This window comes from Struthio camelus, chromosome 3 (assembly GCF_040807025.1).
Source record: "Struthio camelus isolate bStrCam1 chromosome 3, bStrCam1.hap1, whole genome shotgun sequence".
NCBI lineage: Eukaryota > Metazoa > Chordata > Aves > Struthioniformes > Struthionidae > Struthio > Struthio camelus.
The window spans coordinates 70,399,302-70,423,977 of NC_090944.1; the positions used below are offsets into that span (position 1 = coordinate 70,399,302).

At 37.9% G+C, this 24,676-nt stretch overlaps 1 protein-coding gene across 2 annotated transcripts in view; it reads left to right on the plus strand.

Annotated features, from left to right (window-relative positions):
- LAMA2 (laminin subunit alpha 2) overlaps nt 1-24,676 on the plus strand; it is a 393,833-nt gene that overhangs the window by 295,419 nt on the left and 73,738 nt on the right. For both annotated transcript variants that reach the window (XM_068938256.1, XM_068938257.1), the window contains exons 35-40: nt 4,212-4,323; nt 8,803-8,965; nt 13,565-13,775; nt 15,335-15,451; nt 16,406-16,569; nt 20,769-20,907. In XM_068938256.1, coding sequence (XP_068794357.1) covers nt 4,212-4,323; nt 8,803-8,965; nt 13,565-13,775; nt 15,335-15,451; nt 16,406-16,569; nt 20,769-20,907 — 906 coding nt within the window. The remainder of the gene's footprint in view (nt 1-4,211; nt 4,324-8,802; nt 8,966-13,564; nt 13,776-15,334; nt 15,452-16,405; nt 16,570-20,768; nt 20,908-24,676) is intronic.

The following is a 24,676-nucleotide window of genomic DNA, read 5'->3' on the forward strand; positions in this document are numbered from 1 at the left end:
TGGAAAGGGATCACCTGCAATGAAAATTTAACTATTCAAAAGATGTTAATGTAAAGAACTAGCAAAAATCATTTTCAAAAGAGTAGGCGCTCTTCTGCACTGAAATAACCACATAAGCAAGATATTGATCCGATAATATGTGCAACTGAGGGAATGTACCTATACTCCGTGCAGTTTTAGCACCCTATCTTGAAATTGTTCATGGCTTGCAAAACTAAAATTCTCAAAGAAACTAGTTTGCACATGTGGATTATGTTCAATTTTGAAAAATCCTATTAGTTTACCTGTAGTGATTAAGCAAACATCTGAGGTATGTACACACATGTACGTGTGTGTGTGTGCGCGCATATCTGCCCATACACAGATTAATCTATACATACCCCCACTGTGAGTATTCAGGAAACTTGTTCTTTCACTTCTTTTTGATATTTTATTTTTTATGCCAAAAGTAACTATAGTAGTTTTAAGCATTGGTAGATTTTAAATTCAAGACAGGCTGACAAGAGCAGAAAATTATATTTCCTGCATTCAGCTTTCTCAGTCTTAGGCTATGACACATTTTTTTTCCTTTCCATTGTTTCTCTTTTTAGTATCCTTTTCTAATTCTCTCCCACCCTCAAAGCACCATCAAAAATAAAGTAAATTTCAATCCTCTGTGGCGATAATCTGAGATAAGTTTATGAATTCAGGCTCTCTGTAGACTGGTCTTGAAAGGAAAAGTAGCATGGGGTGGTCTGGAAGAAGTAGAGCGGTGGCCAGATTATCACCACTTTCCTTCCTGTTGTTCTGCCTTGCTGCAGCCAGTAAGTTGCCTTACGATTCCCAGTTATCCTTACAGGGAAGAGTTAACTGGATTGCCCTTGCGGTTTTTAATGTGGAGACCGTCAGCTGGTACCAAGTCCTACCCTTCTCTTTCTATATCTCTAAAAAGGAGGAATGTCACAACAAGATGTGCAGATCCTGACGTGGCATATTCAAGTCTCATTTTTTAATAAAGACATGGCTGAATACTAGCTAACGACTAGTGCTTGGTGTACATAGTGGGACTCCAGGTAGCAAAGGTTTTTCCCATCTCTGATTTGCAGGCTTACTAGATTTTCACAGTGAAAGCTGTAGTGGTGAAGAAAAAGGTTGATGAGGATTGGTGAGGAGCCTATTTCCATAAAGAAAAAATTCTAAACATTTTAATGTAGCAGGTAGAAGACAGTCGTATTTAGTCACTAAAGAATTTTTGAGTTTTTTTGCCTCCTCTGGGCCTCCTCTCGACCAGTCATCTCTTCCATCAGTGCAGCTCTCCTCTGTCTACTTTTCCATGACATTTTATTCTTCATTCACTCTGCCAATTTATATCTCAGTCTCTCTATAGGACATACTGAAGGTCGTCATCCCTTTCCCTTCTACTGGTTACATTCTTATAGACTTGCGTGCTCATTCCTGCATCTACCACCAGAGTTTTCCACTTGCAGTTCACTACTTTCAGCCAAAGATGACACCTCTCTTCTAATCAGACACCTTCAGAGCCTTCAGGAAAGTCAGAGACCACAATCACTCTTCTTGGTTGAAATACTTCTTTTGACTTTGAAAATGTCTTCGTTTTTCACATACCATTGAACTTCTGCAGTTTAGAAATTTGTGGAAGTACTAGCAGGGGCTACATGGTTTGCAAAAAGTCAGGGGGCAGGGGAGGGTTGTTTATTTGTTCTGTTTTGTTTCCTCTTGGGTGTCACCCCAAATACTTTCATCTATACAGAGGTCTGTGTTTCCTCCTCCTCCTGTAATCTGCAGCTCACTAGCTGGAGAAATTCCTGTAAAGCTCCCCTCCGGATACGATGCAGAGCAGGAGTTTCTCATGTTTGATTAAGACCTCAGACTAAGCAAAAAGATAAAAAAGGCTGTGCATGTTTGCTAATATGAATGTCTTGTCCCTCAGATTGGGGCAGGGTGTTCCGTGGCACCTATATTGCTAAGTTTAAGCCATGAATACCACCAAGGACATGTTTCACTGATCTCAAGTATATATTTTCTTGGATTTCCATAATAGGAATCTCTTTTGTTCCAAAAGGTCTTACTTGTGTCCAGACTTCTCAAAGATTCATTCCAAACCCTTACTCTGGTTCCAGTCTGCCTGAACCTTATCGCTTTCCCAGAGGAGTTTGTTATGTCTGTTTAAACTTAAACTGTGGGCAGCGATTAAAACCTGACCTTAATGAAATGGTGAATCAAAATAAACTGAACATGTGGCAAACAAGTGGGATTGATTAACATATAGAAACACCTAACTGGCCATGGAATGGCTACGTAGAGTGTGAGGGATGTTACATGCTGTTTAATTTGGTTTATGGAGTTAAACTTAGGCCAGAAAATGAAATGAAAGGTGGTTTTTTCAGCAAAGCCAATTATGTCAAAATACGGAAAGCGTTCGAGGATTTGAGTACTGAAGAGAACGGTCACAGAAAGGAAATGGAAACTGTTCGAATGCAGATTAATGTGCACCAAATTGCACTACATGCCATCCAGTCATAAATACTGAGAGTTTAAAGTGGCCAATTGGAATTAATATGAATGTCAAAAAAATAATCAAGGATAAAGGTATCTGCAAGTTATAAGACACCGTTTGCAGAAAAGGACTATAAATATTACAGAATAGAATAAAAGCAAATGCAAAAATTCTAAGCAAATAAAAAACAAAGAATGAAAGGCTGGTTGTTGAGGATGTGGCATTAAATAATAAGCTAGTTCTCAATTACGTGAAGAATAAAATGACATCAGAAATGCCAAACTGGGTTGGAGCAGTGGTCCATCAAAACTATTCTGTATTCCTGCATTTTTCCTATCCCAACTGCCTTTTACAACTCACTGTGACAGTGTTATAGCTCTGCGTACAGTCAGGTAAAGGATTTTTGTAAGTCTTAGAGGTAGCAACCAAGAGCGTGATTACAGCTGTATAAATATGAAAAGCCACGTTCTTCTACTGGTTTAGGGACTAAAATGGAAACAGCTCTCCCCAGTCTGGTATGTGTTCCTAGTTCTTCCTTTATAGTTCTATTCACCTCAACCATTTTCATATAAATTAGGTACCTACAGGGTAAAGTTATCAGCAAAATTACAAGTGGGATGATAACGCTAGGGATTTCATTTCAGGAACTCAGCTGTCCTGATGTATCTTGAGGACCTCCATCTAAGAACTAATCAGAAAAAAAATCAGAGTGTTTAAGTGATGCCATATCTCTCTGATTATTATTGAAATGCTTTTGGTAACTGAGAAAAGGATTCCTATGGTTCACGACAAAGAAAAATTAAGTTTGTTTTGGGTCATTAACCTAGCTGTTTTCCAGAGACTGGAAAGATCATAATGCCCTGCTTCTAGACATTTCTTGGAAGTGCAACCTAGAGCATTACAATCTTCCCCAAACACTTCGGTTTTTGCTTTACAATACAGTTTGAAAAGCTATGCTTACTTGAAATAGTCAGCTTCTTTTTAGTAGAAATGGGTCCATTTTGTGAACGAGGATCTTGAAAAGTAAGTAGAAGATGTTAAGATGATTGTTTTCCTCAATGCTTTTTTCTGATCTGCAGAGGGTGTAGGTCTTCATTCTAATTCAATAAAATTATAAAGCATTTGGCTATGCAGTGGTAAAATTTTACTGAGCCCCCCAAAATGTGATAAGAAAATAACATCAAGCATTAGAGCTGAAAAAAACCACCTTTCTTTCTTTCTCTCTTTCTTGGTTTAATTAATGTGTTGATTTAAAATTCTTCTTGCCTATTGGCACAGACTATCTCTTTGAGAATGCCCCAGGGGAGGAAGCAAAGAGGTCACAATATCTGCTGCACTTTGTCAATGGTGAAGTGTGCAGTTGTGAAATTAGAGAAAGTATCCCCTGAAGAATCCATTAAAAGGTTCTGAACAACATTTATTTAAGCTAATTCATGAATAATTTCATCCTGTCTCCCTTTGTGTGCTGTTGCACACAACTAGAGTTTCCAAGAACGTAAAATAAAGCCTTCCAATTTCCATTTAAAGGAAAAGGTAATAAAATTTAATTGTGTACTTGAACAGAGCATGTCATTTCCAGTGCATCTGATCAATAATTCATTGATTGCATTTTGCCTGAGGAAAGTTTTGTAGGTAGATTCAGCCAGTAGGAATATTTTCTAATGCAGCCTTGCCCTGTTCATTAATTATACTTTTCCTCAACTTGGATCACTAGGCTACCAAGGTGACGGCAGATGGTGAGCAAACCAGACAGGATGCTGAGAGGACTAATGAGAGAGCGAAATCTCTTGGACAGTTCGTCAAAGGCATTCTCCAAGCTGCTGAAGGTACTGGAAAAATAAGTATGCTAGTTGTTTCTCAAGGAAACTATAGGACAGCAGAGAAGAGGATCTGAGAGACAGTGAGGAAGAGAGTTCAGTCACTGAAAGACGTCATGTGATTTATATGTTGAATTAAGAAGCTACAGTCAACTATCTTCAGACTCTTGAAATCCACAGGGTGTAGTTCATATCAACAGTTAGTGCAATGGTAATTACATGAACACAGACTAGCAGAAAATTGAGAATTTTGCAGTCATTTGAAGAAAAGGTATTATGATGAGGTAGCTAAAAGGGCACCTTCTGCTTAGCTTTTGTTTATTTTCAAAGCAGATATATTTGGAAAAAAAAAAAAAAGCCCGATATACTCTTAGCCCTTGGTACTTTAAGAGTTCATCTTAATTTCTCAAAATGACTTCAAAAAATACATTACTCCTTGCTGTTAATGAACATCTGCTGCTTGGAATTTTCAAGAGGCTCCTAACTGTACCCAAGTAGTGGCATGGTGCCAATTTCCTTCCGTCCGCAGGCTGATTCTCTGCCTCTACAACTGCAGTGCAGACTCATGAGCAAAAGTATTGTAGACAGCTTTGAGAAGGAAGATCTAAATACTGTATGGAGCTATGAAATAAGAGAGTGGTTCAGTTATTTGAAAGTGATTGACAGTCACTAGCAAGCTTTTTATTTGAAAAATAATGGTCTTTTCTTTTGTATTTAAAACTCTCACTACAGTACTGATTTCAGCAGAGTCATGTTTCTAAAGGCCCGTTTGATTGAAAGGGAAAGCTACTACTTCTGTTAAAGCGCTGTAAGATATATTTTGCATTGCCTTTTGCATAACGCATCCCAGGACGCACCACCTAGTGGGACCAATCAGCAATTTAAGATACCTTTAGGATGTGCAACTTTGACATGAAATAAATATGGGAAAAGCAACATGAGAAAGTCAGGAAGGTTTGAAGAAGGTTTTTAAACAAAAATCAGACACGTTCTTCATATTTCAGTTAGAGTTGGATTTGAGAAGTCGATGATGAATTCAGGATGACAAGGGCTGGGCCTGTTTTTTGCTCCACAAGGTTGACTTTCAGTGTTTGTAACCCCCACAAGTTTCCTCAAGCAGGTTTAGCAATAGGGAATAAGAGTTAAAGGATGTTGAAGGGTGGAATAAATCCATGTAGTATCTTAGACGTAGACAAAAAGACTTTAAAATCAATGTGTTTGACTAGCAGCAAAGTCAACATTTTAAGAATAAATCAAATACAGGAACACAGAACTTAAAGAGACATCCTGGGTCACTGCATCCAGTCCCCTGCCCTCATAAACTTTCTCACTCATATCTTCAAAGTAGTTCTCACACACACACACACACACGCACGCACGCACGCACACACGCTCTCTGAATAGAAGGTATTTCCGAACTTGACTGTTCTGATAACTAAAAGCCTCATTTCTAGCTAAATGTATTCCTGGTCAGTTTACCGTCATGTCTTCTCTTGCTAACCTTTTTCGTTAGTTCAAATAGTTTTTACCTCTCCCTAGTGCTTCTCCTTCTCTTTCCCCCAACTATATTTATAGAGAGGAATTATGTTCCCTTTAAGCTATTTTTTTTCCCCTAGACTAAAACACTTAAAAACAAACAAACAAACAAACAAAAAAACCGCCTCATTCAATGTATTCTCCCAAATCTCCTGGCTGCCTTCATATTATTTCCCTGCCTCTGTTCCAAATTAGGTTCATCCTGGACAGAGGTAACCAGCATTGAAATGAGATTACTTCAGTGTCTTGCACTTCAGGGACAATAAAACCTCCCTGCATCAGCTCTCCTAATACTTTCTAGGATAGCATTTCCTTTTTTTTTTTTCTTATTTTTTTTAAAACAGCTGTGTGCCTTGGAGACTCATAATATAGCAATGTTCTTCTCATCCATAGCTAATCTCTGACTGGCAAAGCCTTAATTTAGACCTGAAATTTCTTTTGTAACTTAGTTCACAACCTTACATTTTGTACTATTGAATCTCATTCCATTTTGATTACTTCAGTTCTCAAGGTCACCTGGTGTTTTCTGAGTAGCATTCCAGTCCTTCTCTAGCAAGAGTTTCTTAAAACTTTTTCTCATCAGCATATTTAATTAGTAGACCTCCATTTTTTTGCCAAGATCATTAATGAAAATATTCAACTGGATCTCTCACTAACCATACAATCTGACATGTGCTACCTTTGAAGAAACCTTATTCATTTATTCCGTATCCTATTTTCCACTTACTTCCAAAGCAAGCTCTCAGGCCTTAGCAGAGATGCCCTTCCTTACTTCTGATTGCTGTCCTCAATTTGTCTCCCTATTCAAGATCACTGTCTTTCAAAAATTGGGGATAAGTGTTTATTTGCTTTATTTTAAGCTATTCCTAGATTATTTTAAAAGCCTATACCTTCACTGCATGTTGGACCCATGACTTCTGTTTATATTGTTTGTTTTTACAGATGAAGACTATTATTTAATTCTTTATGCAGGGAGTAATTCAACTCAGTTTCTGTTAATTTTTGCTTTGTCTCTGCTCTTCTTGACCTATAAGACATAGACTTATGGACTTGATTGTTCCTGGAAGGCTTTATGTCCACTCATGTTGTTCTGAATGAGAACAACCAACCAGTTTGCTTACAGGCAAAGCAAACTGCTTTTTCTCTCTGCTCTTCCCTCTACTGGATTACAGATTTCTGAAAGTTCTAATACTTTGGAGCTGTGGAAATGCAGGTCTTTAGCTATGATTCTGAGCTCCCTAGTACTTTCTGTCAGTAGGCAACTGCTTAGGATGAAAGTAGCCCTCGGACTGACTATTTCTTTCCACTGAGTGAAAGTAACGCCTGGGAGTGGCAGTGCTCCTTATTACTAGCAAGAACTTTGTAGTCATTTGTTGTAAAACCCATACTCTGAGCATTGATCCATTTCAACTGAACTGATTATTGACTTTGAACTTCTGAGAACCTGTAACTAGTTTTCCCTCATAACCATGGAATTTTCACAGCTTTGCACAGCTTTGTGTGCTTGGATGCCAGTGCATCCAAATCCTGTATCCGAATCACTGAACTCTGATAGTTTGCAGTATATCAAGACTAGAAAAAACAAAGATCATTATCGGATGAGGAGGACGGAGCAAAAAGATATAAACTTTCCTGCACCTAGTAAGTGCTGAGATAAAAATAACCATTTTTAAGGTAAATATTCAGGGGTTTTAAATTACTATTTATTTATTCCAGAATAAATAAATAAATAAATATATGAATAGGCATGTGTATATATATACACACACACACACACACACACACACACACATACATATATATGTATGTATGTATGTATGCCTATTCATGCCCTGAGGTAACCTAGTAATGATATGTAACGTAATTCACACAAGCAATCCAGTAGTAGTAGTAGTCATCTTGTCCCAGACCTCAGTACCCTGGACATAAGCATTCTTAAACACCCAAATCTCAGTCCTCCTCTGCAAATCAAGTTTAGAATTAGAGCTTTCCTCCTCATCATTTATTTTAAACATCTGCTCAACTTGCAGATGATATACTCATTTATTTGAATTTTAAAAGACACACATTAATTTCTTCAATTAAAGATTTAAGCTAAAATATTCAAATGTACCTATGTGACCAGGAACTGTATTATTTTGGTAATATTAGGTATTTGGAAGCCTGGTGCCTATGGAAAGGCAATAAGGCATTTTCAGTTTCTTAAACTGAAAATGGAACTGATTGTTTTAAATCACTTAGTTGCTTCTGAAATTGTTTATTCAGAGTATATTACGGTGTGCTAGGACAAAAAGACTTTAGTTGGTCCTTGAATATGATACCATGTGTACAGCTTTGTCGGTTAGGAATAATTCAACTATTCCAAATACACAGTACATCTACATTGTACTGTCATGTATTCTATCCCTCGTACTCTCTTTATCTACTTCTGGGTATCTGCTTTTAAACACATGAGCTCTCTGTCTGTGGCTGTCTTTCACTCCTCTTCTCTCTCCTTCTCCTTCTCACATTTCCTAGTCGTTTATTCTTCCTAGCATTGCTAAATATTTTGAAGGTCTTCAAAAGTAATTTAAACCTGATTTTCATTGCTTTTTCTGCCTACTCCTTAACTCCCTGAGCAATATCCCAGATCACCTTCTGCTATTTCAAAGGTTCAGTGTGAATTCTTTTGGGGGAAGGAAGGAGGGAGTAATATATTTCTTATGCTGTACATAGAGAGTTCTTCACTTTAATTCTTGTGCCTGAAAGTGAGCTACAATAAAAGATTTGATGAAACATATAAAATTTTTCCATTTGTTACTGATCATTGGATTAACTGTCCTTTATATTTCACAGCAGGAATACCTAGTGCAAACTGCGTTCCACTTGCTGGTGGAGTTGATGTGCAGATCCTTAAAGCCTCTCTGTCATTTTTATTTACTCTCTCTCTATATATATTTGTGCCCCCTGCAGCTGTAAATGAAGATGCTATAAAACTGAACGAGACGCTCAGAACCCAAGACAAGACCCTGGAGAAGAGTCTCCCAGAACTGCAGAGTGAGGCTGACAGAATGATGGCGGAACTGAGAAGCAGAAAGCTGAATTTGCAGGAAGCAATAGCCCAAGATGAGTTAAAGTGAGTAGAGGGACCTCCGTCTTCAACCTCCCGGTGATAATATCTGAGTCTCGTAAATGTGTTTGCCATCCATTACCGCCGAGTTTTTAAGCTGGGGCTTACAGAAATGTGAAAGAAAACAAAGTCTAATATTTCATATCTATTAATATGGCATTTGTATTTTTAGAAATGCTTGCATATGCATAAAGTAATCCCTAGGGAATTACTTCTCTGCTCCACAGGTACAAGCAACTTTTCTGATCAAATTCTTAGCAATTGTTCTGTTTGTGTTTAGCTTCTGTTTCAGGCCTGAAGAGGGCCTGAAGAGGGCTTCTGTACCAAAAAGTTTTTCCGTTTCTTCTGGAAATACTAATTAGTCTAATAAAAATGCTATCTGTCTGCAAAGCTTGTCCAATAACATATACATTCAAAAGAATGTGTTCTGCCATATATGGAAAAGTATAGATCAAAATCCAACTCCATGGCACAGCTTAGAAGCCCAAAGTTTGGTCACCTAGCTGTCTGTAAAAATAAAAATAAAAAAAACGTAAAAAGATAATAATACCAGCTGCTCTTTACAAAGTATTTTGAGACCTAATTCCTATGCTTCCACTGATTCCACGAAATGCTGAAAACTGACCTGATCCAGCAAAATACTTGTCCTGAAGCTAACATTTTGGCAATCTGTTGCTTCTGTATCAATGAGTCCAGGCATATTCCTAGGGCTAGGGAATCGCTCAGCACTATACTACAAGCACTTTACTACAGCAAACAGCCAACAGGTCGTTCCACTGAGCAGCTATGTAATCCATTGAAGTTGTGTGATGGAGGCCTCAGGAAGCTGACTGAAGTACATGTTTTCAGGCTTGAAAATGTTGATTATTAGGTGTATGCATACTTTAAGGAGACATAAATGAAGTACAAGCTTAGCTGAGAATTCCAAGCAGTGTAGAGTCAGATTTGCACTGCCTGTCTTATGCTTAATAGACTGGATCATTTCCTGGAAGTCCTACAAGTACCGTATCTCTTCCCATACTTCTGATAGCTCCTCTCTCTGTTCTCATGAGAAAGGATATAATGAAAACATATTCTACAGCAACGTTTTATTACTTCTTCTTTTGATTCCACTGACTGCCAGCTATACCTTCTTTAGTCACTCATAGAAATAAAGGAGCAGGAGAAAAAAAATAGGGAAGAGAAAAAGTTAGCCAAATCTTTGAAAGTGCTGTTTGCAATTTTAGGGCAGTTGCCAGGGTGGAAGTACTTTCCAAACATGGTGTTCATAGTCCTTGAATGCTGTAGCCAGCATGAAACTATCTGACTAGCGCAAAATCAGTCCAATTGCTAGAGCAGGAAATGTGATGGGTTTTTTGAAGGAGAGAGCTACTCTCTCTCTTACCATTCTTCCTGAAATGTGCAAAATGAGTATTTTCATTTCCTGATAAAGGAATACGTTTTATACTCAGAAATACATGAATACACTAACTGATTTCAATCAAAGTTGTATGGCTGTAGCTTAAGGATAGGATTAGTCCATTACAGGTGATCATTGAACCGTTGAGATCCAAGGGATTTTGACAGTGACTCAACAGAAGGAAAATTAGAGTCACTGTGGATTATGGGGGAAGAGGAGGGAGTGAAAAGCCCCTGGAAAATGTTTTCTGAAACTCTTTTAGGAAGGAGTGCCTCTTAAAGAAAAATGCCTTAAAACTGCTTAAACAATGTAGTAAGATACAGTGGGTAGGACGCATTCTATATGGAAAAATGATAAAGAGAAAATAATCATTCTTTAAACAGTGTGTGTGTGTATGTTTGTGCAAGCACATATGTGGATCTGCACTCACACGTAGTCTTTATAGACTCATTTTGAAATAGTTTTTTTTGAGTGGCTCTGCAAGTCTCTTGACCACTTTTAAGTGGTGAATCATGTTTACTCTTTGGTGAGAAGTCATTTGGCAGTGACTGTATTGTGCTTGGCTAGTTTTCAGGATTTGATCCAAGAACAAAATGGCAAGAATCAGAGTGGATCGTTTTTCCCTATGCTATATGTTCAGTTAATTCTTAAATATTAAAGGAAGGTGATAATAACCATTTCAACTACTCTTTAAAGCTAAGGCTTCTTGCTTTCACAGATGGCAAAACTTCACTTACATTTGCAGCTTTTTCCCTCATTTATTTTCCTTCAAACTTTTCAAGTCAAGTCTGTAATCTGATTGCCTTAATCTATTGAAATGGCATATTAGTAAATATTTCTTTAATGAAAATACATTAAAAAAATCAATTTCTGTTCAAACACTCATATTTTTTATATTTCTGAAATAAATCTCCTAATATGTTATAACTTTCTTAAATCACAAGATCCTGGAAATATGTGATTATGAAAGAATCTCTCATTTTCTTAGACTCCACTGAGTTGCTGTTGAGCGATGCTGTAAGCCAGAAGTCTATCTTTGTATTTAATATACTGAATAGCTATATTTTTCTGTGAATTTTTCTTCCATGAATTTCTCTGATGGCTTTTTAGCCAATGTAATCTTTATCATTCCCAGTTTCCTGTAACAATGAATTGCATAACTCAACCACACGCTGTTTGAAGAGCTCCCTCCTGTGTTTTGAACTCAATTACTGATATTTTCTTTTGATGCCCACCAGTTTTTGTATTAGGAGAGAGAGTGGACAGCTGATCATCTTATCCATGCTGCTCATGATTTGATAGTTCTCTATCATGGGTCCTTTCTTCTCCAGAAAGAACAATTCCAATATGTTTAGTCTTCCCTCATAGATGTACAGGGTTTTTCTGGATCATTTTGTCATCTATCTCTAATATTTCTTTTGTTCCATCATACTCATTTTGACAATCTGGATTAGAATACAACGTTCCAGATGTGAGGCCAAATTTATGATTATTTCTTTTAAGTATTTTGTATGGTTTTGTTCTTTTCCAGGAAGACATCCAGTGAAAATAGCACAGGTTGAATATAAAAGACAGTATTTCAAGAAACATGGTGGCATCTGGTCACGCAGAAATTTCAGTACATAAAACAAGGAATTAAATGGAGCCTTGAACTTTGATAGAAAGAGCAGAGGGAAAAGTGCGCAAGAGATAATATTGATCTGTTATCTTTAGACCGCCAAAGAGGGGTTTTAAAATAGACTACTAGTTAGGTATGCAGTTTGGACTGCACTGTGAGACAAGGGCCTAAAATAAGAAATCCAGCTGTCTTGTACTGTTCCATCTCATAGTCATAAGGATGCCATAACTTGCCAGAAGTTTAAGACAGTAGTTACTTCTGCAAAGACAAAGGAGAAAGTATAGAAAATACTCTGAATTCCTTTCAACATTTCTTCTGTGATAGGATGTCAATTCTGGGGTTTTTTTTTTTTGTTTGTTTGATTAAATGTTTTCTCCTCAGAAGTTGCAAATTCACAACTGGATGATTTTTTTTCATCAAAATCAGAGGGAGGGCAGATGTGGGGGGAAATCCATCCCAAAAATCCATCCAGTCCTCCCAAACTTAAGGTAATAACATAGGATTTTATGGATTGAGTTCAGGTTCTTCCTGTAACATAGGCCCAGTGGCAGCATATCTTTTCCACCTCTCCTATTTGTTTTTATGCATTTATCTATGTATATGTTTTTGAAAGGTTTGCAACGGAACTGACTATAGGCTGGCCAAACTGCAAAATTTTTCAGAAAATAGAGTTCTTATTTCCAGACAACTAATCGCTTTGTCATAATGAGACAGGAAGGAAAATGCAAACTGTTCTAGATAGAAGTGTGATGGAGTTCTTCTGCAGATATTCTCTCTTCTGCAGATTCCTATTTCCGTATCATTTTCCTTTATCTCAAAGGCATCATTTAGGAAGTGATGTTACATTACATGAAACTGGTTCAAAGGCATGGTATCATGAAGGAGAGAAGTGACACGGTATAAAGATTATTTCAGTCCTTTAAGACTGGATGCAGCAGCTCTCTAATGATCAAGAAATACTTGTATCCCCTGCCAAAAGCAGACACGTGAATTTTCTGTATTGTCAAAGTCCATTAAAAATATCTCAGCATTTACTTGAGATAAGGAAAATACTTTGGCTACTGGAATCATAAATCCAAGGATCCTGGGGGTTGTTTGTGACACAGGAAAGAATTTATGATTTTTAACTGACTAAAACAGTTTGTCTGCTCCTAGACAGCTTGAAATCAGGCATATCTACATTCTGTCGCCTCTGCTCAAGGTAGTAAACCAGTTTTTGTCAAGCGTCACATTAATGTGAATGACGGAATGCTTTTTGACAAGTTGAAATGTTTCAAAAAGCTTCACTTTACTAGTCAGATCTGAAGAATGGCAACTCACCACAAAAAAAAAAAAAAAAAAAGCAGTCCTACATGGAAAATATTTCCTGCTTCCTAAAAAGGATCTTAGCACAGTTTAAAAACCTCTTTAACAAAGGATCTAAGAACTACCTGTCATTTCATTTTATTAAGCATGTTAGCTCCTGAAAGTTACTTTGAGACTTTATTCAAAAGTCCATTTCATTTGCATGATATTGAGAATATTGAGATCATTTAGTGTAGGAAAAATTGACTTAATGCCTTTTGGGGTGGGGGTTGGTGTGTTGCAGGAATGCAGAAGACCTTTTGAACAAAGTGAAGAAATTATTTGGAGAACCCAGTGAGAAAAATGAGGAGCTCAAAAATGAGGTCCGTGACAAGCTGGCAAACTACTATACTAAAGTTGATGATGCTCGAGATCTGCTAAGAGAAGCTACTAGTAAAATTAAGGAGGCTGATCATTTATCTGAAGTCAACCAAAAAAACATGACCATGGTAGAGGTGAGTGCTGACAAACCATATCCTTGATTAACTTGGTATCTGACCAAAATTTGAAACTTTGCACGGACATTTTGTAACAACTAAATCCTAAAACAAAAATACAAGGAAAACTAAATTATTCTTGAAATACAAAAATATCTTATATAAAGTAAAAATATTCCTCAGAGCGAGGAAACGCACTGGCTTTAAAAAGTGGAACTACTCCACAATTTTCTCTATCAAAACAATACTAACTGTTTTTAAACATTGAGTGGAGAATGCCATTGGATTCATTACCTTTTGTGAGGTTAAATTTGCCTCAATATAAATATTCATGCAAAATTCAAGTCCTGTGCTCAAGATTTAAGTAGGGGAATTCAGTTAAAATCTTTGCTGTCATGCATTTGCTTCTAGAAAACTTACACTTTCATCTCCCCTGGGAAGAAGACTGAAGGGGGTATGTGGACATTACAGACTAATAAATCAAACTCTATCCTCTGTATTTAGTAGCTGTTATAAACGAACTCCCTCATAGCAGAGGGGTCTACTTTAGATTTAATTTAAATTGCAGAGACTTGAAGAGCACATTAGACTGTACATTAACAAGCATTTATCCAAGATATAAAGAGCACAGTCAATTTAATGGAGATAAATGTTTCAAACTCTGTTTTTATCCTGATGAGTTTTTGCCTAATGTGCAATGATGAGGTTAGAGTTCTGAGACCTCAGTTCTCGTCAGAGATTTGTAGGCTTGATTGAATTAAGGGAATACAGTGATGTAAAGGAGTTAGGTGATTTCTGTTCTGTGCATTTACTTCCCCAAGGTGGATGTAGAAAGGTTACCTGCTATCTCAATTCCTAAAGTTTTCCCTTCACCACAATGTGAGGGTGCCTGAAGGCATCTTCTCTGATGGCCTGGCCCACGTCGTGGTTTTGAGCATGATTTTTTCCTTTTTCTTTGGACTCTGTTTTGACCAAGAATCCATCACAGCATTATTAATGCTAGAATGCCATGGCGTCCTGTGTTTGTAATGCTTAACGGATCTTGCACATGGACTAGCCAGTTCCTTATTCAGAAGACCTTCCTTATTACACAATATGTAATATTTTGTGGAAAATCAAGAGTCCTAAAGTTGCTTCAAAACATCATCTTTTATTTTACATTCAGTAGTTAGTGAAAGGCCAGCGGATGCACTTAGGAAAGCAGAACAATATTATGATAAATTTTGCCTTCATAGCCAGAGAAGATAATCGGCAAAAAGAGAAAGTTTATCCACATTTGGGTAAAGGTTAGGATTTCTGTCTTTTTTCTGACCTTTTCTCCAATAGTACTACAGTCAGTAGTAGCACAGAAAAACTGCCATGTTGGAGGGGGGATACAGAGCTGGGAGCAGAAGGGGAAAGAGAAGGTATCTTACATTAAATGTGCTCTGTTGTTGTCACTGTCTTTTCTCTGAAAGCTCAGAGAGTTTCGGAGGTCTAACTTTTGTGAAGTCATAACAAAGTGCAGTTGTATTTGAACTGGTACCCCATTTCTGTTAAATAATTTATATTTTGCTTTTTGTGAACACATCCTATAGAAAAAGAAGAAAGCTGTAGAAGATGGCAGACAAGAGGTTGAGAAGAGCCTACAGGAGGGTAATGATGTCCTTAATGAAGCCAGCGATCTTGCAAATGAAATCAGCTCAGCTCTAGAGGTGAGTGTTTAGCTCAGCTTTGTCTCATCTTTAGCTGAGACAATGAGTACATTGAGTACAATGAGGCATTATTATGAAAGCAAAATAAATAAAGAATTTGAATTGGAAGGAATCATTTTTCTGTGTGATGGAAAAGATAAACTGATATATAAAAATGATTAAGCTTGAACAAAGCTTATGTTATTACACAGCGATCTAGCTCATCACTTCTCGTGGACTGTAGCTCCTTTTCCAAATGCGGCATTGCAGTTGTGGTTCTGACTTTTTCTTTAGAATTGCAGATGCAAGAAACCCACTCAGAAACCCACAGTTTCACTGTGACTCTTTGATCTAGATGTAGGTTTGTCTGCACAAAAACTGTATGTGCATATCACAAGGAAATTTTAGAAATAACTTGTTGCCTGTGGCAACAATTTGAATTCTAGATAGATCAGGGAGAGAGGAGGATTGCACTCTCATTTTACATAATGTTTTTGAAAATTCTACCTTAAAAGTTTTATTGATAAGAGTTTGAGATCAGTGCCTTAGTTCCAAAAAAAAAAAAAAAAAAAAAAAGTCTTGAAGAGCATTGATTCTGGAAATATTTCCCATCTTACACTGCAGATTGATATAATGAATGGAAAAATGTCTTACAGAGAAATGGGAAAGGAAGCGTATTTTGAGACAGCTTATTGGGACAGGAATCGAAGGTCTTCAAAAAGTGTAGTAGTTGTAAGATAATTTAGTAAGCAAAACCAAAACTGAGTCACTCAATGAAACTTCTGTCTCTTGCAATATTATTTTGTCTACCTTGTGCTCCCCACTTCAACCATTTCTTTATTCTTTCCTTGTTAGTTTCCTGAAGTCTTAATGCATGGCTAAGTTATGAGATCTCATAGAGAATATACATAAAGGGTTACACTACCCTGTGCATGTATTCAAGCTGCTTGAAGGCTTTTGTTTTGTTGGTTTCAGTACGTAGAAGGCATTGCAGATAAGATACAACCAATGTCTGATCAGCTGAAGGATAAAACAGATGACCTATCACAAGAAATTCAAGAGAGGATGCTTCCAGAAAAGGTGTTGCAAGCTGAGAATCATGCAGCCCAGCTGAATGAATCATCTGCGATACTGGATGGGTATGGCAGCCACTTGTTGGTAATTCTAAAATGTTGAAGCAGGTCTGTAAAACGTATTGACAGAAATTGTAAGGCATGCTTTTTAAACTTTGACATCTGTCCTTAAGAATATACAAATATCCGGTGATATGTATGGATATACAAATATCCACTCCAATTAGAAGAGCTGGATTCATCTCTTTGATGAAAGTCTGGGCTTTAGATATGGGAAAATGAGAGAACAGCTTGAGATAAACACCCCAAAACTAACAGGTAAGAGAAGAATTGGATTTATTTTTTCCTCTCTCTGTTTGGCACTGTCATTTCTATGAGGCCAAGCACAAAAGTGGAGGGGACTGTAAATTGTTAGTTTCGATTGTTCTGTGTTGATGACTTTCCTACAAAGGCTTTTGCACACGCGAAATATGCAATAGCAGTGAGAAGCATGTGTTTTGTTTACTGTTACACAGTTTAAATTGCCAGCCCCTAAGACCATACAGTTGCAAGTACTGACGTGAAAGAGGGAATCCTCACTAGAATGTGGTGCATAACTGATAATTCGGGGTGGACTGTTGTTTAAGAGTGTGGCAATTGATCTTCTGTCACTATCTGAAAAGTATCACATGAACTGATGTGACGGGCAACGTACTAGACAAAAGCAGATGCTAGTCACACAACGGTACCCCTGGGTGAAACAGAACAGAGCTCAGCATCTGCTTTAGAAAGTTACTGAAGAGTAGTAGTCTCCTTGCTGTACCCTGGTGCACAGGTTGGTCTTCCTTCTTAGTCAAAGCATTAAATGCTCATTAATTTGAGCAAATGGTGATCAATTCAGCAGAAAGTGCCTCACGCGTTGTGCGGTTCAGATGCTAGCTCAAGCCGTATCCATATGCCAGTCTGCTCTAAAGTAGGTCCGTGTAAAAATGATATTACAGTTTGTTATATATCTCCACTACGGTACTAGCGTAATCGGATCTCTATGTGATACTTGTGCAGTAGTTAAAAAAAAAAACAAAAAACAAAAAACATAAACATGTATGTATGTGCATATCTCTTGTAAGCGGTTTCATACATTTTGTGATGTTTATATGCTGCATTACCTGCAAATGGTGCCCTCAAGTGTACTCTTAATTTACACAGTTTGGCCCACCATATGCTTGTCGCTAGTGTTGACATGAAAAAATGAACTCAATTTTCTCTTACAGAGCTCATTATGTGTTTTGAAAAAAATTAGTTAAAAACAAGCTGTATATATTCATTTTTAAAACAGCTGTTTTTAGTAGGAGAACCTTATCATGGTGCGCATCTATATTTTCTTAGAAATCCCCCATAGTGACAGATATGCAATCGCTCTAGTGGTTTCAAAATACTCTCCAAAAATTAGTAACTGTAATGGGCCAAAATGCTTAAACTTGAGTACAGAAACTTAAGTTTCCATTCACCATGATCATGTTCCTAAATAAGAGTGAGAAATGCAGTGCCCTTAATTTATATGTTCTCAGCTCTCTCTAGAAAATGTTACCTCATAACTTGTTCTGAGCATAGTTTCCTGGAAATAGTGGAAGGTAAGTCCTTTTTTTTTCCGTTGAAGAAAGGAAAGCTATCAACTGAGAGTGCAACTTGCCACAATAATACTCAGTAATAGAACATTGATATCCTGTCTCCTGTACCTGTCGCCAGTATAACTGAACAGTTTTATTTTCCCAAAGCACTACATGGATGAGAAAAAGATAATTTTGCACATTAATAGTATACTGAGTTTTGTTGCTTGCATCTTTTTAAGTTACCTAAAGATCACTCTACGCAGATGCTCAGTCTAATTTACATTTTGAGGAATACATAAAATAATGGCAGTTGTGTTTTCCTGAGTAAAATGACTTTCATAAAAGGTATGTGCACTGTCCAGTTAGGACACAGGACAGTTGTGTGCTGCACCTCTGGGCCTATGTGACTACTATCACATCCAATTACAGTACTGAATATGGATATAAATATTCAAACAAATGGTGACTAGGCATGGAGAAACGAAAGTAAGAAGTAGAGAAAACGAAGAGAGAAAAGAATGTTGAGCCTCTATAATGAAATGCTGACAAGACAAATTTTAAGATAGAGGTTTTTAGTAGTGTAAGATAGACCTTTTTTATGGGTGTGGGCATGTACTTTAACATAGGCTGACTGATTGGCCTTCGGGGAGGCTAGGGTAGTATTTAAAGCAGCCGTCATTGTGGTATAGCAGTACAATGCATACTTTTGTCTGATCCAGACATCACTCTCAAGTTCTCAAGATATACAAGAAATGCAGAATCAAGAACATTTGAAATCATATCTAAAAGCAAATTGTTCCAAATTAAAGTTTGTAGTGTGGTGTCAGATACAGAATGAGAAAAAATACGAAGCTAGTATGTCAACCTGCATCAGGATAAAGTTGTTTACTGCATGTACCAGTGTAAACAGTCATACTTTACAGGACTTCATAGTCTCTATCTGTCTATCCTAGGAATTCAAAAAATATATATATCCTCACAACTGGCCCTTGGGTGTCTTTTAGTTAATACTAAATTTGCTGAAAAATACCATTTCATGTTACAGGAGAAATTGAGAGAGAGCCCTTTCTCTCACATCACCCCCTAAGGCTTTAAATAGCATATTGATTGATGAAGAGGATGCTCTTTTTAGAGGTGGAACATGGAGCAGTTCAGGAATTTAACCTAGAAAAATTATTATTTTTCCTGTATACAGGGAAGTATTAGCATTAGGCTTTTCCCTTATGCCTGGTAGCCTGCTAATGAGTAAACTTCATTGGAACGTGGAAAATTCAGTTCAGTTCCCTCCTAAGCTAGGGTGGATTTGAACCATATTTCTAAGGAGTCCTTTAACTGCTAGCTAGGTGTTCCTTTAAGGGTATCACAAAAACTCACTATAGCCTAGCGAGCTCCATCCATAGAGGGGAAGGAGATCCGCCCTTCGAGGAATGATGCAGAGGCAGTTCAGTCGCATTGCTTCTGCAGCAGCCTTAAGAGAGGCTCTCCCCCTTGATTAACTACATACGGAGTCCGGGGAGTATACCCTCCGTCTCCTTTGTTTTTCCTGTTGCATTTTGTAAAAATCATTAAATACTCATTGAAGCGAGGATTGGAGCCCAGCTGTCCTGGTTCCCTCGAGAACAGACTAATTACCAGGTTGGAGAAGGAATTTCTCCTTCTCCCACACATTCTGTCTCAATGACTAAGTATTTTATACAAGCTGGAACAGCTCCAGCAGGAGTAATGCCTGCTTCCCTTATATTACCTTATATCTTGATGGCTAGAGCATTTCCCTGAGAGGCAAAAATCTAAGTTCAAATCCGTTCTTGCTCAGTTCAAGCAGGAATTTGAATCTTTACCTGTTGTTCAGGACAATGTCATAGGCATCAGGCTGTAATGTGTTCTGAGATGGATGCTTTCAAGTTAATTCTGTTGGAGCTGTTCTTCTTTGCAGAAGATATTTGAATGTATCACACAGAGTGCAAGAGAATTGGTTTCTCTAGCCGGTGGCTAGAAATTTCCCAGGAAGTGGGTCAGCTGAGCTCCAATCCCTGCTCCAGGAAATACTATTTCACCTTTTAATTAATCTTTTGATTAAGTTATAGTTATTATGAAAGAATATTTCATCTTAATGGAACATCCCATTCAATGTGAAGCATTATTGGTTATATTTTTCATTTTGGTAAGCAACATGAACGTTTAGGATTTCGTTTCGATAACGAGATCTTCCCCCAGCGCAGCCTTTATGTGTTTGGCAGCCAAACAAAGAAACAAGTGGTTCATACAGTCTACTGTGAAACATGCCTGTGATGATATCCCCCATGTTCATACAGTGCAAAATTCAGTATTTCCCCGATTCAACACATAGCCTATAAACCCATATTATGAATATGTCATTTGGATTGTGGTATTAAGCATTGCACTATCTTTTCTCACTGTCCCATCCATTTTTATCTCACAAAACCTGCTCTTTAGAAAACATAGTTTTTTATGTCTTTCTGCACAGATAAAATGTGAATCCTATTAAACACATGATACCAGGACTCCGGAAATCTCGAGTGTAGCATTGCTCTCTAAAGCAATGCCTTAGAAATAGGCTTAGAAAGATAGACTTTCGGTTTGAAAAAGTAGGGTACTATGTTCTGTTGAGCTCTGATAGCAGGTTTAATGGTGTGTTTACTTTTTCCACCCTGACAGAATCCTTGCTGAAGCCAAAAACCTCTCTTTCAATGCCACACTTGCTTTCAATGCTTATACTAATATCAAGGATAACACAGATGAAGCTGAAAAAGTTGCCAAGGAAGCCAAGGCTCGTGCAAATGCAGCTATGCAAGCGGTAAGAAAAATAAGCAAATTGGGAAGAAAGCTTAGATTTTTTTGTGGAGCCCTGCTGCACCTTATCCTAGTTTCCATGTTTGGCCATCTTACAACTTTATTTAGAGAGTCCTGCTGCCAAAGATCCTTGATCGGAGAGATCGGAGAGCTATGCCCCGGCCAGGGCTACACGCACCTTTTCACTACATCCCTGCTTGCCCTTACCTCCTGTTTCTTGATCTCCTTTCCCTTTTCTTTTACTTTTTTTCCTCCTGCTGTCTTCTGCCTTTCTGTCTCTGCCTATGACTCAAGCCAACAGCTGCTGCAGGAGAGCTTGGAGTCAGGAGTGCGGATCACTTGATACTCTGTAAAGCTAGCTTATATTTAACAGATGTTTTTCACACATCTAAAGAGCTCCATAATTTAACTAACCTACATCTAAGAAAATACTTAAAGGCACTTCCCTGCGCGTAGGATGAACTGTGAGCAGTTAGTAGATTCTAGATGTGGAGACAGCAGAAAGTTTCATTCATAAAACCCATACGACTTCTTTTCTAAACTACCAGTTTTCGTAGTGAAACGCTGTTCTCAGTATGAAGTACTGCATGTAAATCCCAGGAGGAAATGGAGAGAATGTTTAAAAATAGGATTCTAAGGTAAAGCCAACTCTTCAACCTGAGTCATAATGAGGAATACATATTTTGTGAGCAGAAATCATTCTGAGCATAGCTGAAATTATTTTTTGTGTCAAGTATCAAAGGAGTTAATGGCTAATTTATGGAAGTCAGTCAGAGAGCAGCTGTTAGGCGTTTTGCAGGCCCACGGACAAGAAATAACCAAGGAGACGACAGTACGGCATGAAATTGCCAGACCCTATGTTTGATACAGAAATGTATAGAAGTACAAGTAGATGAGCAGAGGCAGCTTGTTGTTGCAGCACTTGTAGATGAATAAAAGTATTTTGCAGAAAGCAACTACAGTCAAATGGATTACCAAAATAGCAAAGGCAGTAACATGCTGTAAAGGTCTGCGTTTAAGAGAGGGATAAAGCTAACCACGGCACAAATATTTTTGTATTTTTAGACAATTTCAATTTTCAACTTATGTCAAATAACACTAATTACCATATTTTTCCCTTGAGGAAAAATATTCATCTCACATGTTAGTATATGCTATTTTTCTATAAATACAATTATTTGTTTCACTGGAACTACTAATTAACACTATAGAAGTAAATAAAGAGCTGTGGATTTTTTTTTCTTCTCATTAGGATTTGCTCCTTTGCTGACTCACATTGAGTGAGGCAGACGGATATTTTGAGGGTTGAGTAGGAAGAAGAGATGTACAGCAGTCAAGAAACAAAAGAAGCAATTACTGTATGGCTACAAAATAGTATTTGTTAGACAGTGAACCAACTGATTATACAATGGAGAGAAAGTGGAAAGATAATCTGAAAGGAATGGAAGTGAAGAAATGGACAGTATGGTGTAAGCAGAGACAAATGAGTAGCAAGGAAAGAAACGCAGACTTGATTATGGCAAGATTTTTAAAACCTCTCCATTGTATGTATTCATTAGAGAGAGCCTACTTATGTGCCATATATGTGTAACAAGGACCTAGTTGATAGAAAAAAGGAAAATGGAGGGAGCTACTGCCTTTTAAATGTATTTGGCTTAATATCAAATAGAGGTGATTGGTGGTAAACACCAGATTCCTGCAAAGCAAGGTAGTTTTTTTTATCTGGTGGAGGATCATGTTAGGATTTTATCCCAGGTTTGAAAAACATATGCCTAACCCAACAGATAATTGTGGAGTTCAGTCCTTCTTTCCCTATTCTATTTTTTCATTTTTTTTTTAATGCAAAGACTGCTGAAAGCTTGCTCATCCTAGTTCAACAGGCTCCCTCTTTCTGCAGGCCCCAAGGAACTTACTTTTAGCTGAGCTTCAGCAAGAGAATGGGAGTGCAGCCTTGCTCAGGGCTACTTGAGCATCCTGGTTCAAGCACTCTCCTAGAAGGCAGCAGTTGTGGATTTGAGCTGCCTCAGACAGAGGAAGCTCTAGAAGTTATGTCTCCTGTCTCCTTCTCTGAGCTCCTGTACATGACAGATATCATGTCATCCCCCTCCTTTAGAAAGAGGGAATCATGTTCTCTTCTCTGCTAGAACAGTTAGGAGCTCCTGTCTTCTGGAAAGGACTTGAGTCTCCAGATCCTCAGAGGGTCCTTCAACCCTTCAGAGAAGCGCTGCACCTGTGAGCTTCGCCTGTCCCAGGGGTGAATTCTAGTGTTGAGTTCCCCAACAGCAGCTAGCTGGTGCATAAACTAGGGAGGGTAGGCTCTGGACTGGTTTTTAGATTCCATCCTGCAAGTCATGGGAGCAAATAATTTACAGAAATCTTAGTGATTTCTCAGAAGTCTTTTTGATTTTTATTTGGAAGATTACTTTGTTTTCAAATTAAGCTAATATTGCTAAAAGCAAGCACAAAAAGATGCTTAAAATCCATCGTGATTACAGGAAGCCTGATAAAATGACCGAAAAAAATGTATTACAAACATGACAGAAAAATTCCTCCCAAGCTTTATATGATGGATTTGTTCTCCCTTTTAAGAGCAAAATGAATTCATCACAGAGGAGAAATCTCTAGCATTCAAGCAGCTTCCACATCCCATTACTTAGTCTAGGCAGGAACTGCCTGAAAAGTTGGGTCATGATAATGGATCTAGCTTGTGTCTCACAGGGTAAGGGAGAACTGTTTTGAACTGATATGAATTAGAATGCAGGTCTACAAAATATCTTGTAAGTGGACAGGCAAGTTCAAGTGTGTGATCCTTGAAACTGCCCTAGTGTAGAAACCTCCATGGTTGGCGCTGTACCTCTGCACATGACCAGAATTGCTGACATGTCAGCAGTTTGCAGTAACTTAGTGCCTACTTCATGCTTGCATCCGTTAATGAAACCTCGGAAGTTCCTTTCTGTGAAGTTCCCTGCGGTTCTCAGTCTGATACATGATCAGACCATGCTTAGCCTCTGCTGCTGGGGTTGGGGGGGGGGGGGGGCATCACAGCATGCTGAGGCTGTGGCTACTCTTATTCCAACTTGCAGCCTGTGGCACATTTCTATGGTAGTACGATAACTCAGGGATTCGCACAGTCATCTCTGGGAGATCTGAAGGGATCTCCTCCATCCTAGAAGAGTGCCATAACCCACCAGGCTATGGGCTGAGCTGGGATCTTTCCAGTCCTCTTGCAGAAGCTGGGCCATCTGGCAAAAACAGAGTTCAATATTCATTGTAATAACAGAAAAAGGAACATAAAGGGAATATTTCTTACTAACTTTTTTCCTTACCCATAATTATCTGCTCACTGCAATTCATAGTCTTTCTGTAAATTGATAGATGTTTTTCTTTTAAACACCTGTTAAACTATATTAAAATTTTTGCCATACCCAGGGAAGGGAAAAAACAGATCATTAAAGGTGATATATGCCTTCAGTGGCAGCATTTTATAGTATATTATTATGCACTTACACCTCTAAACCAACCCTTGGGTACATCCTGAGATTCCATTCCTGCTACAAGATGCCACAAGCACTCGAGCTGCAAAAATTGGGTGTGTGAGGGGGAGTCTGAAGGGGGATGCAGAGGAAGGCACAGAGTGAGGAAGCTGCTGTTCCCAGGATACGTACGCTCTGGAACAGATGGATTTAGAATTCAGATTCCTCAGACATTGTGATTTTCCAGTTTATTTGGAACCACAATATTTTTTCTTTTTTTTTCTTTTTTTTTTCTACAGT